Source organism: Serinus canaria, chromosome 13 (assembly GCF_022539315.1).
Source record: "Serinus canaria isolate serCan28SL12 chromosome 13, serCan2020, whole genome shotgun sequence".
Taxonomy (NCBI): Eukaryota; Metazoa; Chordata; class Aves; order Passeriformes; family Fringillidae; genus Serinus; species Serinus canaria.
The window spans coordinates 13,658,585-13,676,053 of record NC_066327.1 but is presented as its reverse complement, the minus strand read 5'-3'; the positions used below and the strand labels follow the sequence as shown (position 1 = coordinate 13,676,053).

Here is a 17,469-nt window from a genome sequence, read left to right as displayed (position 1 = left end):
CCTCTGAAGCTTTGCAAAGTGTCAGGGTGATTGAAGCAAAGTGCAAACCTGGACCCAGGGCCATTTCACAGCTGGGAAATGACTGAGAATGATCACAAGGCTTTCTGGGGGAGGAAATCACTCCCTGTGAGGGCTCTGGAGCCCCGAGCTCACTGCCACCAGACTGGTTATGGCCAGAATGGTTCAGTGCTGTAACCAGCCAGAGGAAAGGCTCTTTTTACAACAAAAAGAGAGAAGTGTGGTCCTGAGCAGGCCTGATTGTCCCCCAGCCTAATCCTCAAGAGAACAGAGGGATGAAAAGCCAGCACGTTGCTATTCTGGCCACCCAGGAAGGTGTCAGCTTTCCCCAGGGACTCTGCACTGTGGTTGCTTAAAACTTCTCCATGAAGAGAAAGACACAGGCAATGTAACATGGCTCTGCTTGCCCCTCACAGCTCAGAAGGTTTTGGATTGGAAATAAATTCCAAGTGCTCTGAAGATACCTCAAGCTCAGACAGGTCCCTCCTTCACTAAACTTCCACCTGCAAACAAAATCCAACCAAGGGCTACTGACAGCTCATCAATAAAATATGAAACTTCCACTTCACTCAGCTACAGAAGCCTTGCCCCAAAATTCAGGGAAGATGGGGGCAAATTCCCTGTCCTATTATCACACACTTCTCTTCTCAGGCTGAGTTGTGCACAGGATGTCTAATGCTGTCATCAGGGATTCCCAATGGCACTTCCATAAAAGGTTTAAATGAAGGGAAAGTTCATTTTCACCACTCAAATTCCTGGGCAATCCACTAGAAATTTAATCAGAAGGCAATAAGCAGATGTAGTGAAGGAGTAGTTGGTCTTTCCTTGTTGATAGTTTTTTGGTGAGGTGAGACCATGGTAGATGCTGGAAAAGTGCAAATGGAAACCAAGCTGGAAAGGAGAAAGTGACTCCATGCAATGGAAGGTTTTTTACCTCATTCTCTGGTGGCCCACAGCAATGAACAGCAAACCTGTCTGAATGCACCAAGATGACCAAACTCCACAGATTACACTGAAGGCTTGATTTAGAGATTTAGCTGAATCAGCAAAGCTGAATCAGGGAAAACCCAGAAGACTCTAAAGAATGATGTGATAAATCACCTCTGCAGAGCAGTCTCTCCAGTGATAGGAGGTTTTTTAAACACCTCTTCATTGCCCTGTCCATGAGACTATGGTGCCTCTGGCCCCCTGCTCTCAGGGCTGTCCCCAGAAAATGGTGCAAATTGGGGTAGACAGGTCCCCCCTTGCTCAGGGGAGGATGCACACCAACCTTCCATCAAACCTTCCCTGCACACACCCAGCACATCACCCACAAACTGAACCTCGGGGCAATAAGCAGGGAGACATCCTCTATCCAACACCACCATCAATCTCTTCATCCAGGCTCCTCTCCCACCTTGGGGGAAGTACCAGGGAGAATCCACTGTGCTGCAAGAGTGAGGGGAAGGAGCCCTCTGTGCCCTTCCACAAATCATCAGCTTCCCGTTTTCCCTGATCTGGAGCAAGTCTTGGTAACAGAAACTGATCTTTCCATCTCAGGGGAAAGATTGACAAAGGACTCAGGAAGGACTCCATCTGCTCCATCTGGGGAATTCTTCTGCTGTGCTCTTGCTCTTTGCCACCAACTCATTTCTCTTTGGCTAGATCCCACCATGCCTCCCACAGCTGACCTGCTCCAAACCCAAAATGCCTCCCAGTCCCAGCCTGTGCCCAGAAGCAGTGGAAAGGAGGCACCACCTTCCCGAGGTGCTGTGTGGGCTCTCAGCCTCCTCTCCCCCAGCAGGGTTATCCCAAACCTTTCCTGTGCTGAGTGGTCCCAGGGCAGTGCAGCCTGGCCTCCAGCTGTGGATCAGACCATGGCCAGATGTGCTTCAGCAGAGAGAGGTTGTGTGGCTGCTTCCCACCCTGCCCCTGGGAACACCCAGGCTTCATGGGCCTTTCCCCAAAATGCACATCTCAGACCAGACAAAAACAGTCCATCAAACCACAGAGTGACCCTCTGAAGATCTCACTGGGCACTTCCAAGTCCCAGTTGACACAAACTCCCCCAAAAGCTTTTCCTGTGCTACAGGGAGCACAGTTTATACATGAAATAAAACTGCCAGCTGTGCCCTCTGCCCCTCAGCCCAGCAGCTTGCAGAGGGAAAGAGAAGCAGAACCATCACCCACAGAGACCTCAGCAAACCAGCCAGGTTTGCTGGTGGCCTGAAACCACAGAGACTGCAAACCTGCCTCAGAAATGGGCACAGAGACAGAAGCCATGCCAGTTGGGCACACCCTCCCCTCACCCCTGGAACAGCCTCTCCATCCTCTGGCTCCTGGCAGGGAGCAGCCAGAGCTGCAGCTCCCACTGCAGAGCCAGCCCAGCTCTGCACCCACAGCCCTGAGGGTCAGCACTGCCCCCCTCACCCCTGCTGCAATTCCATTCCTCAGCCTTTGGCCTGGATGGCTTCTCAACCCTTGGGTTTTTTGGGCCTGTAAATGATTCCTGTGGTTTGGTTTTTGCTAGCAGCACGTGCAGTGGTACAGGCTGTTAATCCACTGGTCTGCAATAAACACCAGCCTCACACAGACAGCTCACTGACCTTGAAGAATTTGTCTATTTTGCTAAGGTTGATTCTCTTCTTGGCATCCAACTTGTAAATGTTGCTGACATTGCCATCCATGAGATACAGGCCAAACCCCATCACCTGGAGAAGATGGAAAGGCAAGGTTTCATCAGCATGAAGTCAGCAGCACAAGTCAAAGACAGTTCTCCACCACTCAGCATGAGGAAAGACCATTTCAGGCTCCTGCTACCACCTGATCCTCATGAGGAAGTGTTTAAAATGTGCCTGTATCTGCCAGGAGGCACATGGCAGGCAGAGGACACATGATGGATTGCTTCTGTTGTCTGTGCAAAAACACAGGATGCTTCCCTTGGTTATTTGTTCCTCCTCTCCCCACAAAACAACCCAAAAGTTTTCTCTACCCAAAGGCAAAAGTTTACTCCTGGAGAAGAATTGAAAATATTTTCCTGGATTGATTCCCCCCCCTCATTAATTCAGTACAAATCATTACAGAGAGTCAAACTCCCCACACTTCAGAGAACTCAAGCTGACTCACACCATTGTAATGAAGTTTTTATGGTAATAGTGACTGCAATCATTGCCAATAACTGACTGACAGCAAGGAAAAATACACCAAATAAAGGGATATTTTGGCATGTTTATCTTGAGGACTCTTCACAGCCAGAAAAACAAACCTGGGATCATCTGCCTTCTGCAGGGAATTATTGCTGGCCATAGGCATCAAGAAGAAAATTCTGGGTTACAAAGTTGGTGGTGATTTTACAATGTCCTCTCCAGTTACACAGGTCAAGCCCACGCTCCTGCACTTCCATGCACAACAAAAAACCCCCTTTGCAGCCTTGGAGGATGTAGGGCACCCACCAGTGCTCTCACCCACCATGTGCTGGGCACTGTCTCTGCATGTCAGCCCAAAGGAGCAAAAGTCAAGAAATGGAAGCGAGATGTTGTCCTAAAACAACAGTGAAACTGTGCAAGCACCCAGCCCCACAAGCATGGCCCAACCTCACCTTTAAGAGCATGTGCTTCTCACTGGGGGTGAGATACATCTTGTTTTCATAGTAATCCACACAGATGTTGACAATATCAGCCAGCAACTCCTCATAGCCAGGGATAACCTCTAGTTGTTGGTGCAGACACTGAAACCCAACAGAAGCCACATTATCCACATGGGCAGAGGAACAGCAGAAACATTTCCAGGATTAAGAGTGGAACAATAAGAGGTTCCTTCAAACCTCATTTATGCTTTCCTTAAGTTTACCAGCAGAAGACTGAGCTCATGGTACCACCTGGAAAAAACAACCTTCCTCTGCAGGACAACTCGTCTTCAGACTGATCACAACACCCAAACATCAGACAATGAGATGATGAGGGTGACTCTGAGCAAACTGTCTGACTCCTGTCTCTGGGATATTCTGACTAGTTAGCAGAACCACTGGAGCCTGTGAAGTGTGGAGGGCCATGGGGGCTGAGCTGCAGTCCCCATGCAGCTGCAGGGGATGAAGTTCTGGCAGAACCTTCACCTCCCAGAGCTCTTCTGACATCTTTTAGACCTTGATCTTTGTCTTAACATAGAGACCTTCAAAGCCACCCAGGATGACACATGAAGAGACATTGCTAGAATTACACAAATGACCAAAAGACCACCAGAGCCAGTGGCAAAGACCCAACAGCTGCTGCCTCAGCCTGGTCTGGGGTGCTGTCAGCCTCAGCAAGGTGACTGCTCCTCTCTACCCATGAAAGGTTCAGCGGCTCAGAGAAAAGGGACCTGCCTGAGTGATGCGGTTGTGGTTTGCCAGGAACATGGAGAGGTTCTGGGACTCCTGGATGGACTGGGGGTCTGCCATCTTCCTCAGGAACTGGGCAGCTCTGGAAGGCACAAATCCAACATCACCAAGGGTCACTCAGCCAACGTGAGACCGTCACCACCCACCTTCCCTGTCTGACCTGCAGCAACGCTGCAGCCTCAGATCCCCCCACATCACAGCTCTATTCACCAAGAGGGAATTGAAACACAACAGGGCTCAGAGATTTGCCTAAATTCAGAAAGAGAGCCTGGAACAGCACAGAAAACCCACCTCCAGCCCTGATGTCCTCCTGCCCTTACTGCTGGTCAGACCAGGCCCAGTCCTGTCCCCATTTCCACCACTTTGTCCCCTCTCACCTTTTGTAAGCAGAATGATCATTTTTCACGCTGCACTTCATGTTCTTCAGCTCATCCAGGACAGCAAACATGTTGATGAACTTGCCCAGAGTGAGGAGATAAGCCTCAGACACAAAGTCCTTCCTCCTCTCGGCGTGGCACAGGCGCTTCACCTCGCTGCAGAACCGCTCGATGGCCTTGCGCTGCGGGCAGGGACACAGGGTCATGCACCACCAGGGGAACCCCCTCCACCCCACCAGCTCCCTTAAATAAAGCATTCTTTGGCCGGGCATGGAGGGTCTGAGGTTCCTCTCTGCTGTTCCCATGCAATGAAGCATTGTTAGAAATCACTGCTGACAAACACGCTCAGTGCTTGAGGGGAGAAAGGGGCTCGAGCTCTCCAGCCCCAAGTGTGGGGTGTTCTGCAAAATCAGGCTGCATTTTTTAGGTGGGACATAAAGGCCTTACAGGATATAAAACCTAAAAATGATTGTGAAACTCAGCTGCTGCTGGTTATAATGCAGGTGGTGATGGGGAGCCCACAGCAGCTGTGACTGTCACATGGCAGTGGACAATCAGCTCTTCACATCAGCCAACATCCCCAAAACACAGGAGCCTGTGACACCCTTAGCTCCAAAAGGTGGGGACTCTGGGTCTCCATGAACTTGAAGGGCTGAGGTGTGCTCTTTCCCAAGTTGTGTAAAAGATTTTGGGGCTGAGCAAGGGACACACAGATTTCCCTTCACACAGGTCTCAGGTTTCTGCTAGGTGGCTGCAAGGGAGAGACCTGCTGGGGGCTGGCAGGCAAGGATGGCACAGCCCTGCTTGGGATGTTAACACCAAAGTAAATAGATTATTTTTACCTCTCTCCTTGACCACTTACCTGAAAATACATGAACTTCATAAGCTTGGTGACTTCTGGCTCCAGGACTTCCACTGTTTTCTCATAAATCTCCACTCGGTTTGGCTGTTCATTACATTTCACCTGCATTGCAAAAAAAACCATCTGTGTCAGCATCAGCTTCTAAGTCAGCTGTGGGTCACTGTGGCACCATCTTTTTGCTTCCCCTGGAGTCCTGTCCCTACCCAAAGACAACAGAGGCACCTGGGAAGGAGCTGGTTGTCAATAGAACCAGTGAGAGCAAATGGGGATATTTCAGATCTGAAATTCTCTCCGTGCATTCTAGAAAGGCACAATCCTGACTCTGGGGGATGAAAGTCTCCTAATGCATTTGTCTGGCATGGAACACAAGCATGAAGTCTGGACCTGCTGTATAATATTGCAGCATGAAGTTATCTGAGATTTGTGTTGCAAGACACACAAGACACCAGGTTACAGCTCTGCCAGAGCCTCGCTGGGATTATTCTGGTTCTGTTGAGGATCCATTAAAAATCACTGGGCTTGTCTGTGGCTGACAGCAATGAACTGAGTCACTGTCACTGGGCTCCTGGGAAGCTAAATTTAAGGACTTACTCAGTTGTCATCCATCTCACTTCCAAAACAGTTACTTGGAGTCATTATCAAACGTACAGGGAAACACCAGCTGCCCAGGGCATCCTGCTGCCCTGCTCTGGTTTTGTCTGCAGCTGTTGCTCCCAGAAGGCTGTGATGGGGCTGACAGCTCTGGTGCATGTTCAGGAACCCAGTAGCTGATTCTCAGGGCACGGGGGGACACATCATCCAGCCTGGCATGGGGAAAGGTGCCAAAGAGCGTTGCCCTCCCTGCAGTGGGCAACCCAATGTCCCTGCCCTGCTGTTCCACACTGCAGTTAGGCAGTACCACAGAATCACAGAATATTCTGAGCTGCAAGGGACCCACAGGGATGACCAAAGCCCAGCTCCTGGCCTTGCCCAGGACAGCCCTGAGAAGCCACCATGCATCAATGGCCATGAGGATGCAGTGGGGGTGGGAGGAGTGGTGCACACTCAGCTGCAGGCTCTGCTCTTCACCTGTGAAGCCAAGTCTCTGATGCAGCAGGGAGCTGCACCTGACCCAGCAGGGAGATTGGCCCCTGGCCACATCCACGTGCCCCAGGGCAAAGCACAGGGGTCACTGCAAGATTAAACCTGGTCAAGGTGTAACTGAACCCTCTGCTGTGGCATCCTCTGCTCTCCATCACACACAGCACTGACAGCAGCCCGAGGGCAGCACAGGGGGAAGGGGCAGGGACCCACAAGCTGCTCAGAGAGGCACAAATGTCACAGGGAGGACACTACACCAGATGATTTGTATTGCTGTCTTGCCATCAGCTTAGCCACAGCCTTCTGCAGGAGTAGCCAGGGGAGGCAACAGCAGCACAGCTGCAAATATAAAGTACCCAATCAACAGCAGGAATCTCCTCATGGCTGGGTCTCAGCATCCTCTGCTTTAGTTGGCTTTGCTTTTCCTGTTCTTGTCTCCACTCCAAACTAACCCACACCCAAGACAAAACCAAAGAGGTGCTCTGGGAGCACCCCAGCCTGGGAAGGGCTTGACTACCTGAGGGATGGCTCGTGAGCAGCTCCTCCACGTGTAGAGCATCACGGCGTACTCATGGCCTTCCTCCAGCATCTCATTCTGAAAGACAGAGGGGTGCTGGTGGGACAGGGCAGGCACTGGGGGCTCAGCAGCCTGGGGACAGTGCTGGGGGACTCACCATGCTGGAGTGCACCGTGGCCTGCTCGATGTACCTGGCAATGCCTGTCACAAAGGCGTTCCTGTCTTCAAAGTTTGTGTCAAAATTAGCCTGTGGGCAAAACAGAGAGATGGGGATTAAACACAGCTGGGTGTTTGCTCACCTGGTACAGCCTGACATGGGATGTGCTGGCAAAAAGAATTAGTAGGGCTCCTGGGGCATGGGAGGAGCTTGTGAAGTATTTGTGGTGCTGCACCTCTAGGTCTGAAGCAGTTTCATACATACACACACCCTGAGATGTTTTGGAATCACACATGGCTGTCCTGCAGGGAACATGTGTGGAAATATGGCAGTCAAGACTGACATTTACAATCCTTGTAGAATTAAGCCCAACTTTACAGCAGCCACACCAGAGAGAAAAGCTAGAGCAATTATTCTAGGGATTTTAGCTTGCTAACTCAGACAGATGCAGCCTTATTAATTTCTGTTTGTGCCCTGGCTGCTAGGGGAAGACCACATCCTGTCAGCAGGAAGGCCAAGGGATAAACACAGAGAAAGGGCAGGGAATGAGCTGCCTGGAAAACATAAATATGAAAGTCAGCCCTCATCCAGGTGCTATTATCAGTGCTACTGTTGCTCTTGCAAGCACAAACAGTTGTTGGGACAAACATTTGTTCTGGAAGCTGTGACACAGTTTTGGGCTGGGACAGGGGAGCAAGAAACTGCAGAGGCAGGTTGGGGATGGAAAATCAGCTCCCCTGGCTCTCTGGAGTGCCCTTCACATGCCCTGTGCTTGGTGACTTCCTCTGCCAAGGCTGGCTGATGGTACCTGCTGCAGGGCAGGGCACACAGAGGCCCCAGGCACCCAGAGCTGCTCCTTGTGATGACAGCAGCACTTCAGCAACCACACTCACCTCAATTACTGATTTCCTGAGTAGCAAAGCTGGGACCACAGACCTGTGGCCATAGGGCTACTCTTCTTAGTGCCTGCAGGACATCACATGTGACCAATGTGACAACAAAAGCTGAGATTGCACGAGCATTTCTGGCTAGCAGGGGGAAGGGCTACACACAAACAGTATGATGAGGAAGCAGGCTTGGCCAACATCTCCACCTTAAAGGAGGTTTTTAGGCCCAGCTGTGTGCACAAACTCATGGCCCTGAAAGGAGGCTGTGCCATAAGACTGGACCCTGACACAAGCCAGCAAAGGCTAAAAATTTATTGAAAGAAGAGATAAGCAAATAATTACATCAAGATTTTTCAGGGAGAGTTGAAATTTGAACAGCCCAGAATGACCTTTGGGTCTGCTAACCCACAAAGACACCAAAGCTGTGCAATGAGCCCGGGGTCTGAGCTGCTGTAATTCCACAAACCTGCATCCAAGGCACAACCATCCCAGTGCTGGTGTATTTATACACTGCCAGGGTGAGCCAGCAACTCAGGAGTGGCAGGATGGAGAAAGGAACCCCCTATTATATTTAACCCTGGGTGTGTGCTATAGGGCAGGGTGTGGTGGCCAAGCAGCAGAGGCATCCCACTGTGGGAGCCGTGCCCTGGGCCCCTGCCAAGCTTTGCTTGGGGAGTGCAGCTGCAGCTAAATGTGAGTTGTTCAGGGCAGAGAAGTGGTTCTAGCAGCTGCCCTCCCTTGCATGCCAGCAGCTCCAGCTGTGCTAGAGGCACAGGCCAGCCCAAGGCAGGCAGGACTTTGAGCCTGCCCCGCTCAGTTCGATGCACGCACGACCATGGAAAGGAAGCACAGAAATATGTGCACAAATAAACACTGCTGAGAACTTTCTGCCGTTATCACAAATCTTATCTCTTGCTTCCCGCCCATTCATGCACTCTGGTCCTCATTTTCACTTGGCCTTAAAAGTCCCTTTCACCAAACTCTGGTGCCTTCCTTTTAAAGTCCTTGGGAACAGATTTGTGGCTGGATCTGTTCTGAACCTTCCCTCCACACGCTGAACCCCGGATGTTTCCAGCTGGTTCTCACAGCACTGTGTGGCCCACTGTGCTTTGCATGAACCCTGGAACAGCCCTCCCTCCCCTGTGCCTCGGGGAGCTGGGGTACCTGGTACATGATGGAGGAGGGAGGAGGCTCGATGCATGGCTGCTGGTCTGGCAGGGGCAGCTCCTCCAGCAGGTCCACGTTGGACAAGGCATCCTCGAGCGTGACGTGAGTCGTCATGGCTGCGGGTGTTCAGCTGCCCTGCTAAATCTAAAGCAAAAGAGAGGGTGAGAGACAAGAAAACCAGCCAGCAGGCAGGACACTGAGTGGGAAAGGACAAAAGCAGGGCACAACTGGCTGGCATTGCAGGGGACAAAATCCCAGTTTATGTTTTCCTTTCTCTTGTGCATTATACCACATCTCTATGTCATCTCTCTCCTGCGATTCAACAGCAGAGCAGGAATGCAGAATAAGAGAAACACAACACCCACCCAGGCACTTCTCTCTTAACTCTATGCAAAACTGTCTCAGCCAGCACAGCTGGGTGCTGCAGTGCAGCTTCAGCAGCCTGGGGTGAAAGTGTGTGCCCCGAAATGCAAAGCGGTGCTATCAAGAATATCTCCTGAAGCAGCTTGATTAGAGAAGTATGACAGATGCTGACACTCACATGCTTTCCTCACACACACATGAACAGCCCTGGAAACTGTAAACAACCAACTGCATTAAATCCCAGAGGTGAACTGGAAAGGCTTTAGTGCTGTGCAGGCAAAGCTGTGGCACTGCAAGCAGTAAAAAAAGAAGCTGCTGTTCAATTTCCCTTCTTTTACCACTGACTGACGTGGCATCCCCTGCCCAGTCCCAGCCTGTCCTGGAGCTGCCAAGAGCTCCAGTTGCAAAAATGAAAATAAATACACAAAATAAAATCAAAAGGAAACATTTCTGAAAGTTTCCTGGTGCTTACCCCAGGCAGGCATCCAGTGGGAACCACAGAACAAACCTGTGTGTCCCTGCCTCCCCTGCACTCACCTTGGCTGTGAATGCTCAGGCACGGGGGGATGGTGCTGTCACCCAGGCTGAGCCCTTGTGTAATCAGAGCCACAGGGCTTCCCCAGTTAATGCCTAATCCTGTGCAATAGCTGTGGCTGACCTAGAGCCTGTGTCTCCCAGAAAAATACCCTGCTGTACTTAGACATTTGGAGAGAGAGAATTCTTTAAATATTGACACCTGATTCCATCAGAAAATCACACCCCCTTCGGTGCTTCTTGCCTCACTCAGAGCCTGTCTAGTTTGAAATGTGAGCCTTTGAGTTTCACTGCTCTGATCTGCAGGACAGTAGAGCTCCCTAAATCAAAGTTCCCATCGAGATACTCACACATTTCAATACAACACCCTGCAAGCCAGCTAAGCTCTTTGCCTGCCTCATTACAGAGCATGTTTTCAAATCCTTTAATCATCTCTTTGGCTTTTCTCTAAGCTTTTGCAACTTTTTTTTTTGCCAGACACGGTAGCAGGCAGGACACAAGGCTCTGGCAGTGTCTGCACAAACACCAAATACAGCAGCAGCAGAACCACAGCAGCTCCTTTGGTCACAACAGCATCTCCCACTGCTTCCAAGAAAATAAGTTTGCTTTCTATTTCCATCACTGGGAGCATGAAGGGTAAGCTTTGGGACATCCATGGACAGGTACCCAGCAAGGGCCACAGCTAAGGGGGAGGCACAGGGTGCACTACTGGGGTGGCTTCATGGTGGGTCATGAGGGAAGGAGTCTGCAGCTGTGCCTCACCATCGTGGGCTGCAGGAATACCTATGAGCCTGGCAAAACTCATTCCTGCTCCACAAATGCCTCCCCAAGGCACCAGGCAGCTGAGAAACAGGTTTGGTTGTACCTGCAGCTGAAGCAGCATTAAATGAGTGCCTGGAAAATACCCAAAATCTGAAGCAGCTTTTCCCCTCCACACTCAAATTTCTGTTTCCTTCTTCACCCCTGTCTGGTAAAATGGTTTCCTGTTACAAATTGTAGCAACTGTCAGAGCCAGACATTACATTTCTGCAGCTTCCTCCCTGACTGCCTGCGGCTCCCTGGGCTGCTCTGCCCGGAGATGGACACAGAACTGCCCCAGATGGACACAGAACTGCCCACCACGCTCCCCCACCACCCTCCAGCACCTCAGGATCACCACTGGCATCCCAGAACAACACTCCTGGCTACTCACTCATGGTTCATTACACACTTCACGCTTCAGAAGGCAAAACTTTCCATTTCATAGCTTTGAGGGCTTTGTTTATTTGGGCTCATTCCCCATTTTTCTCTAAGTCCAGTTCTAGGACCATTTGTGCAAGGTGTTTGTCTGTTTGCTGTAATCAAAGGCACTCCTACAAAAACACTGGGACACCCAAAGAGCTCAGCAACTCAAGGGACAAAATTATTGCTGCTGCTTGGGCCACCCCAGGAGAAAGAGAACCAAATCCAGCATCAGGGTTCTTCTGTGCCAGGCAGTGCCCACACCTGGGAGGCTAAGGCAGTCCCTACCCTAAAGATGTTGCACTCAAACAGGAAGAGAGGAAGGGTGCAGAAATACATGAACAGAAAAGAATGCATCAAGTGAGAAGTGCAATCAGCCACCAACCCACCCCATGCTTTGCCATGGCTGAGAGTACAAGGATCCAGATGCAGCTGGAGAAACTACAGACTCTGAGGGTTTAACACATGAATTTTAATGGGGACTTCCAGCCTCCAATCCACCCTTTCTTAAGACCAATCAGGAATCCAAGAGCAGCTACAGGGAACAGCGTGGTCAGCCAGGACTTCCCCTGGGCCTGCTATCCCTAGCACACTGCCACAGACAGCAGCCTCACAGTGAGAGTGTGTGACAGAAGGGCCACTGGTCCAGGGCCAGCAGACCTGGGTCATCACCCCAGATCACCCAGGGAGGATGGCAGTGAAGCCCCACTCCCCCAGACCTGTGCTGCCCTCCCTCTCCCTCCAGCAAAGAAGATTCTAACCCAGACTTGCTGGGGCTGTCCTGTAAATCCAGCTCCATCCCTCTGTCCAGAGACAAGGGGGGCAGCTGGGAGGTCATCTGGCAGTGGCTCCAGCTCAGGGAGGTCAGGGATCCCTGGGGACACTCATCAGAAACCCTTAACTGCCATCCACCACCTGGGCTTTGGGGTGGCCGTGCTGGGAAGAGGACACAGCCCGTGGTGGTGGCCTGGTGACAGTGCTTGGGCACAGGTGGCCACGGGGCTGGGCTCCACCCGAGCAGGGAGCAGCACAGCAGGGGCCCAGGAACAGGGCTTTTCTCTGTCCTAGCCCAGGCACAGTGGGGTGAGGCTTTCCTGAACACATCCTGCCTCTCTGGCCTCCCAGGCTGCCAGGAGCCACCTCCAGATCCCAGCTCTGGTCAGAGAAACCAAAGTTCTTCTGGTCCTACGTGTTTTGACAAAACTGAAGGTGAGCCTGGCAGAAACCAACCCCACCCCAGTGAAACCTGAGGCAGGGATGCTGCACTGGGCTGTTTATCCCTCCTGCTCATGAGCAGTGGTGCTAATGGGTGCAGTGCTGCCCACTCTTTCTGCTCATTTACTGCAGAAACTTCCCATCCACTTCCCACAGCTCAGCTGCAAACCCTCTGGCCACCCCACACACCTTCCAAAGCCAAATGAGGACCTGGGGGAGCTGCAGGGAGCCAGCCAGGCAGGGATGGCAAGGAGGAGCTGCTGACACAGGGGCTGTTGTGGCAGAGCCTGGGGACCAGATTCCACAGACAGCACAGGAAGGCTCTGAGCAGAGAGGATGGACAGCCCAGATGTCTGAGCTTCCAGGGCCTGTCCTGCCTTCCCCACCAAACTTCTTGCCCAGAAGCAGTGGTGCAGTATCACCCTCTTTGCAGGGAGAAGCACAAAGATGACTTTACTGTTCAAGCAACTTGGGGAAATAAAGACTTTTAAAAGTAGGGCCATAATGAATGTGTTGCATGCACATGTGCTCAGCCCCCAAGCTGCACAGCTCAGGGCTCTGGGGAAGTGGCATGGGATGTTCAGGATTTTCAGCCTGCCTACTCCTACAGCAGACACTCACATTGGTGCTGTAGTAGGCACCAAGAGCAGGAAAGGAGGCAAGAAAAAATGGGAATTGCTCAGACAGAGTCCAAGCCCTGTGAGCCTGGGGTGAGCTGAGCAGCAAAAACACTTCTGCTGAGGAGGTAGCAATGTAAAGAAGGAGGACAAACATGGTCACCCTCTGAGGATCTGAGAATCTTCTCCAACTCTGATTCTCAGCCCCTGGGTAATCTGGGAAAATCACTGAATTTAGTTTTACCTCTGTAAAAATGCTTCCCTCTTTCTCCAAATACAGCACCAAAGCAGTGGGCAGGCCCTCTCCTTACCCAGCAGAACCATGTGTCAGTTTCACAAAAGCCAAGTTTCTGGTACCCAGTGCCTGACAGCAACAGGAGGATAAAGGATCCTGGCCACCAACATATATTTAGTCAAAAATAACTTCAGAGTGTAAAACTTTAGTTTGACTCCTGCCTAAAATGCACAGGACACATTACATTGCAACCACCACCACAGTCAGGAGGTTCTTTGCAGAGTGAGGCTGGCAGAGCTGGGCCTCTGCTCCACACAGACACAGATGTTAATAACCATAAAATTACCTTCACATCAAGAAAAAGGAAGCCAAACTACATGACTCCTGAAGGTGTTTTTTTCAATCTCCACTCTACGTTTTCTTCCATCCCATTAGGGCTGAGTTCCAAGCATTTGCACCATCCTTGTCTCTCAGCAACACAATTATCCTGGAATTTATTTCTTTTAGAATAGCTAAACAGTATTTTTTTTCTGGTGCCAAAGAAAGCGGGTCAAGGAAGGAGACAGGTATATGAAACTACACTTCCAATAGAATTGAGAAATTTAGAGCAAGTTTATAAACAACCCACTGCTGACAGTTAAAGCACTTCTTGGGAAACCAAATCACACAGGCCAGCATTGTTAATAGTTGACCAATTATTGATCTTCCAAAATCAATCTTCCCATTTCTCATGAAGAGATGATCACTGTTTGTTAACAAAACTTAATTCAGTGAAAATGAATTGAGCATATTTTGCTTTACTCCAGAGACCCTGACCAGAAAATGGAAGATTTTCCCCTATTACTTAGGCTTCATTAATAACAATCAACTGTACAGAGAAAAGGAAAAAAGAATTTTCCTATGCAGGGAAATAGCATAGGAATTAAATGGCTGTGACACCAGAACACTGGGCTAGTGCCCCATCTCTGTGACCAGCCCCAGACTACCATCATCAGGCAAAACACGAGGGTGATTTTTCTCTCGGTATCTCAGGGCAGGAGGGTGCAGGGGCTTCAGCGACTCAGCCTAATTCTTTGAGACCTTTGTGATCCAAGGCCCCAAGGCAGGAACCCCCCCTGGGAAGCGGCAGATGGCAAAGGGGGCCACGCTCTGCTGCTGGCAGCGTCCCCTGACAGCACACAAACCCTGCACCCTGCCCCCTTCCCCAACAGCAGGGAGCGTTCACTGTGTGCTGCTGCTGCTTCTTCTCCTCCTCGTTCTTTCCCGGTCCTTCCAGCCCACGGAAATTTCCTGCGGAATCCATCCCCTCGCTCCCTCCCCCTGGGCCCGCTGGGATGCGGCTGGCGCGGGGCATTTCCAGCGGCATCGGGGGCAAAGTTGAGCACAAAGGAGGAGCGCTGCCGGCCCCACGCACCGGCACCGGCACCGGCACCGGCGGGGCGGGAGCGGTTCCGCCGCCCGCGACCGCGGCACAGCCCGAACCTGCGACCGCCGCTCCAGCCCTGTATCCCCAGCGCTGCCTCTGACGCCGGCGCTGCCTCTATCCCCCTCATCCCCCTGGAACACCATATTTCCACGCCACGGGCGCTCCGGGAGCCGGCCGGGGCCGCCCTTCCATCATCAGCATCCTCTCCGCGCCCCGTTCTCCAGCACCGCCGCCACCCCGGCTCGGGCTTGCGCTGCCGCGGCGGGGCCTGCAGCGCCCGCGGGCCCGGGGCTCGGCCCCTTCCCCCGTGCTGGGGATGCGGAGCGGGGGGAGGACAAGGGGGATTTGCGCTATTTTTTCCCCGGCGCCGTGCGGCGGCTGCGGGCAGGCTGAGCGCCGCAGGTAGCTCGGGGCATTGTGGGATACATCCCGTACATCCCGCACATCCCGGCCCGTACATCCCGCACATCCCGGCCCGCCCGCCGCGCCCGCACCTGCCCCGCTCCGCCCGCCCGGGGCTTCCCGCAGATGGGGCTCGGCGGCGGGCACAGCCCCGTGGAGGGAGGAAGGGAGGGAGGGAAGGAGGGGACGGAGCCGCGCAGCCCCCGCGCAGCCCCGCGCCCACCCCCGGCCGCTCACCTGCGCTCCGCGGGATGCTCCGCGGGGGATGCTGCGCGCCGCCCGCACAAAGAGCAGGAAATGGCTGCAGCAAGTGCACTTCCGCGGCTCTCGCTCCGCCGGCCCCTCCGCGCGGCGCGGCGGCGGGGGGAGCCCCGGCCCCGCCGCGGGAAGGGGCTGGAGCGGAGCGGGCGGCTCCTCCCCCAGCGGCGCGGGGGATGCGCGGCGGGGCCGCGGCTCTGCCCCCGCTCGGGCCGGGGACCGCGTTCCCCCCGCGGCGCGGAGCTCCGGGCTGGCGGCAGCGCGGCGCCGGCGGCTCCCGGCGGGGAGGGGAAGGCCGGCAGCACCCCCGGGCACGGAGGGGAGAGAGCGGGGGGCGGCTGCAGCAGCCCCTCGGGAGCTTGATGGTGGCACAGAGGGTTTGGGTCCCTGAAAGAGCGGGACCGGGCTGGGATTCTCCATCTCGCTGCTGCTGCTGGGCTCGCTGGGTCGCGGGTGTTCAGCCCCTCTGCCCCTCGGAGGACCATTGATAGGCGTCACCTACCATCTTAAACGCCCTGGTGGCAGAATACATACACATCTAGAAAACATACAGAGCTTCGGATGACTGAGCATGTTGGGGATCAAAACCTGAAGGCAGCGCCTTCGCTCAGAGCTCCAATCCTCTACTGAGTCAGCACCGCATCTGAAAGGTCTTCCTTGTGGCATTTCTGGCATCTGGCTTTTTTTCAGGGACAAGTTTCCAGTCCTGCTTTTACTCCTGTTTAAAGCTCTAATACAACTCCTCAGACGTAGTCTGAAATCCAAACTCACAGCTTTCAGAGGGACACTCCCTCACGGTGACTGACATAAACCCTGTATGGAGCTGTCTTGCTTGTTGAAAGACACTGGTGGATACCCAAGGATTGATGAAAGTCTAGATGCAGGTCTGGGTGTATTTCTGTGGTGGCCCTAGCAGTGTCCCTTTCCTGAGCATGAGCCTATGCCAGAATCAGATTGCTACCTGGCCTTTCCTGGATCTGAGAGACCCCTCCATTCCTGAGGCTGCTGCTGTTGTCCGTGAAAGTGTGGGGCTGGGCTTGCTTCCTGTGGGTATGTGGGGAAGCCTGGACACCAGGTTTGCACTGCACATCTGCTGCTGTAATTTGAATGGGTGCCACGGGCTGAAGGCACTGGGGTCTGCAAACTAGAGAAGCAGCAGAACAGTCTTAGGAACTAACTTTGTTTTAAAGGACAGGACCACACCTGAAAAAAATGTATCAATAAATCTCTGGGCACAGAACCTTTCTCTGAATAGCATTTCTTCTTTGGGCTTTGAACTAGGTGACCTTTAAAGGTCGCTTCCAACCCAAACTATTCTATGATTCTGTGATATCTACAACTCTATCTCACCCTTGACTAGAACACATTGTAGCCATCATTCCTCTTTTTACTATTTAATACTTGTCAGAAAAAATCAGTAAGTGAGCGTTGTTAGTGCAGACACAAAAGATTTAACAGCAAATATCACTCTGAGGCTGTGGGTGAAGGTTAGTTCAAGAAATCTGACAGAAAAGACTTCTGTGGACTTTCTTTAAGTACAGTTTAATCTGGTCTTGTTATCAGCCAGGCTCAGTGTGATGGGAATTCCATGAATGTGATGATGCTATTTTTCTGCTCCATGTTGTCTTAGCTGGTAGAAGGATAGAACGAGCTTTGCTGCATTTGTCCCGCAGATCTCCCTGCAGGCTGGGGTCAGTGACAGTGAGGGGCAGCCCCATGCAGCTACAGCAGCTGTGTGTGCATCAGTGTGTGGAGAGGAGAGAGAGCACGGTGCTGGGG

The 17,469-nt window shown here is 52.4% G+C and overlaps 1 protein-coding gene across 4 annotated transcripts in view; it reads right to left on the bottom strand.

Moving 5' to 3' along the window:
* CYFIP2 (cytoplasmic FMR1 interacting protein 2) overlaps positions 1 to 15,802 on the bottom strand; it is a 49,592-nt gene extending 33,790 nt beyond the window's left edge. For 2 of the 4 annotated variants that reach the window (XM_030229097.2, XM_030229098.2), the window contains exons 1-9: positions 15,670 to 15,802; positions 9,417 to 9,563; positions 7,366 to 7,455; positions 7,209 to 7,286; positions 5,612 to 5,713; positions 4,750 to 4,931; positions 4,358 to 4,454; positions 3,596 to 3,724; positions 2,604 to 2,708 (exon numbers count right to left, since the gene is read on the bottom strand). In XM_030229097.2, coding sequence (XP_030084957.1) covers positions 2,604 to 2,708; positions 3,596 to 3,724; positions 4,358 to 4,454; positions 4,750 to 4,931; positions 5,612 to 5,713; positions 7,209 to 7,286; positions 7,366 to 7,455; positions 9,417 to 9,533 — 900 coding nt within the window. In that variant the 5' untranslated portion in view covers positions 9,534 to 9,563; positions 15,670 to 15,802. Of the gene's footprint in view, positions 1 to 2,603; positions 2,709 to 3,595; positions 3,725 to 4,357; positions 4,455 to 4,749; positions 4,932 to 5,611; positions 5,714 to 7,208; positions 7,287 to 7,365; positions 7,456 to 9,416; positions 9,564 to 10,254; positions 10,412 to 15,669 lie in introns of those variants that run through there. The other 2 variants (XM_018915524.3, XM_009091492.4) reach the window with 2 other exon arrangements.
* Between the last annotated feature and the right edge of the window lie 1,667 nt (positions 15,803 to 17,469).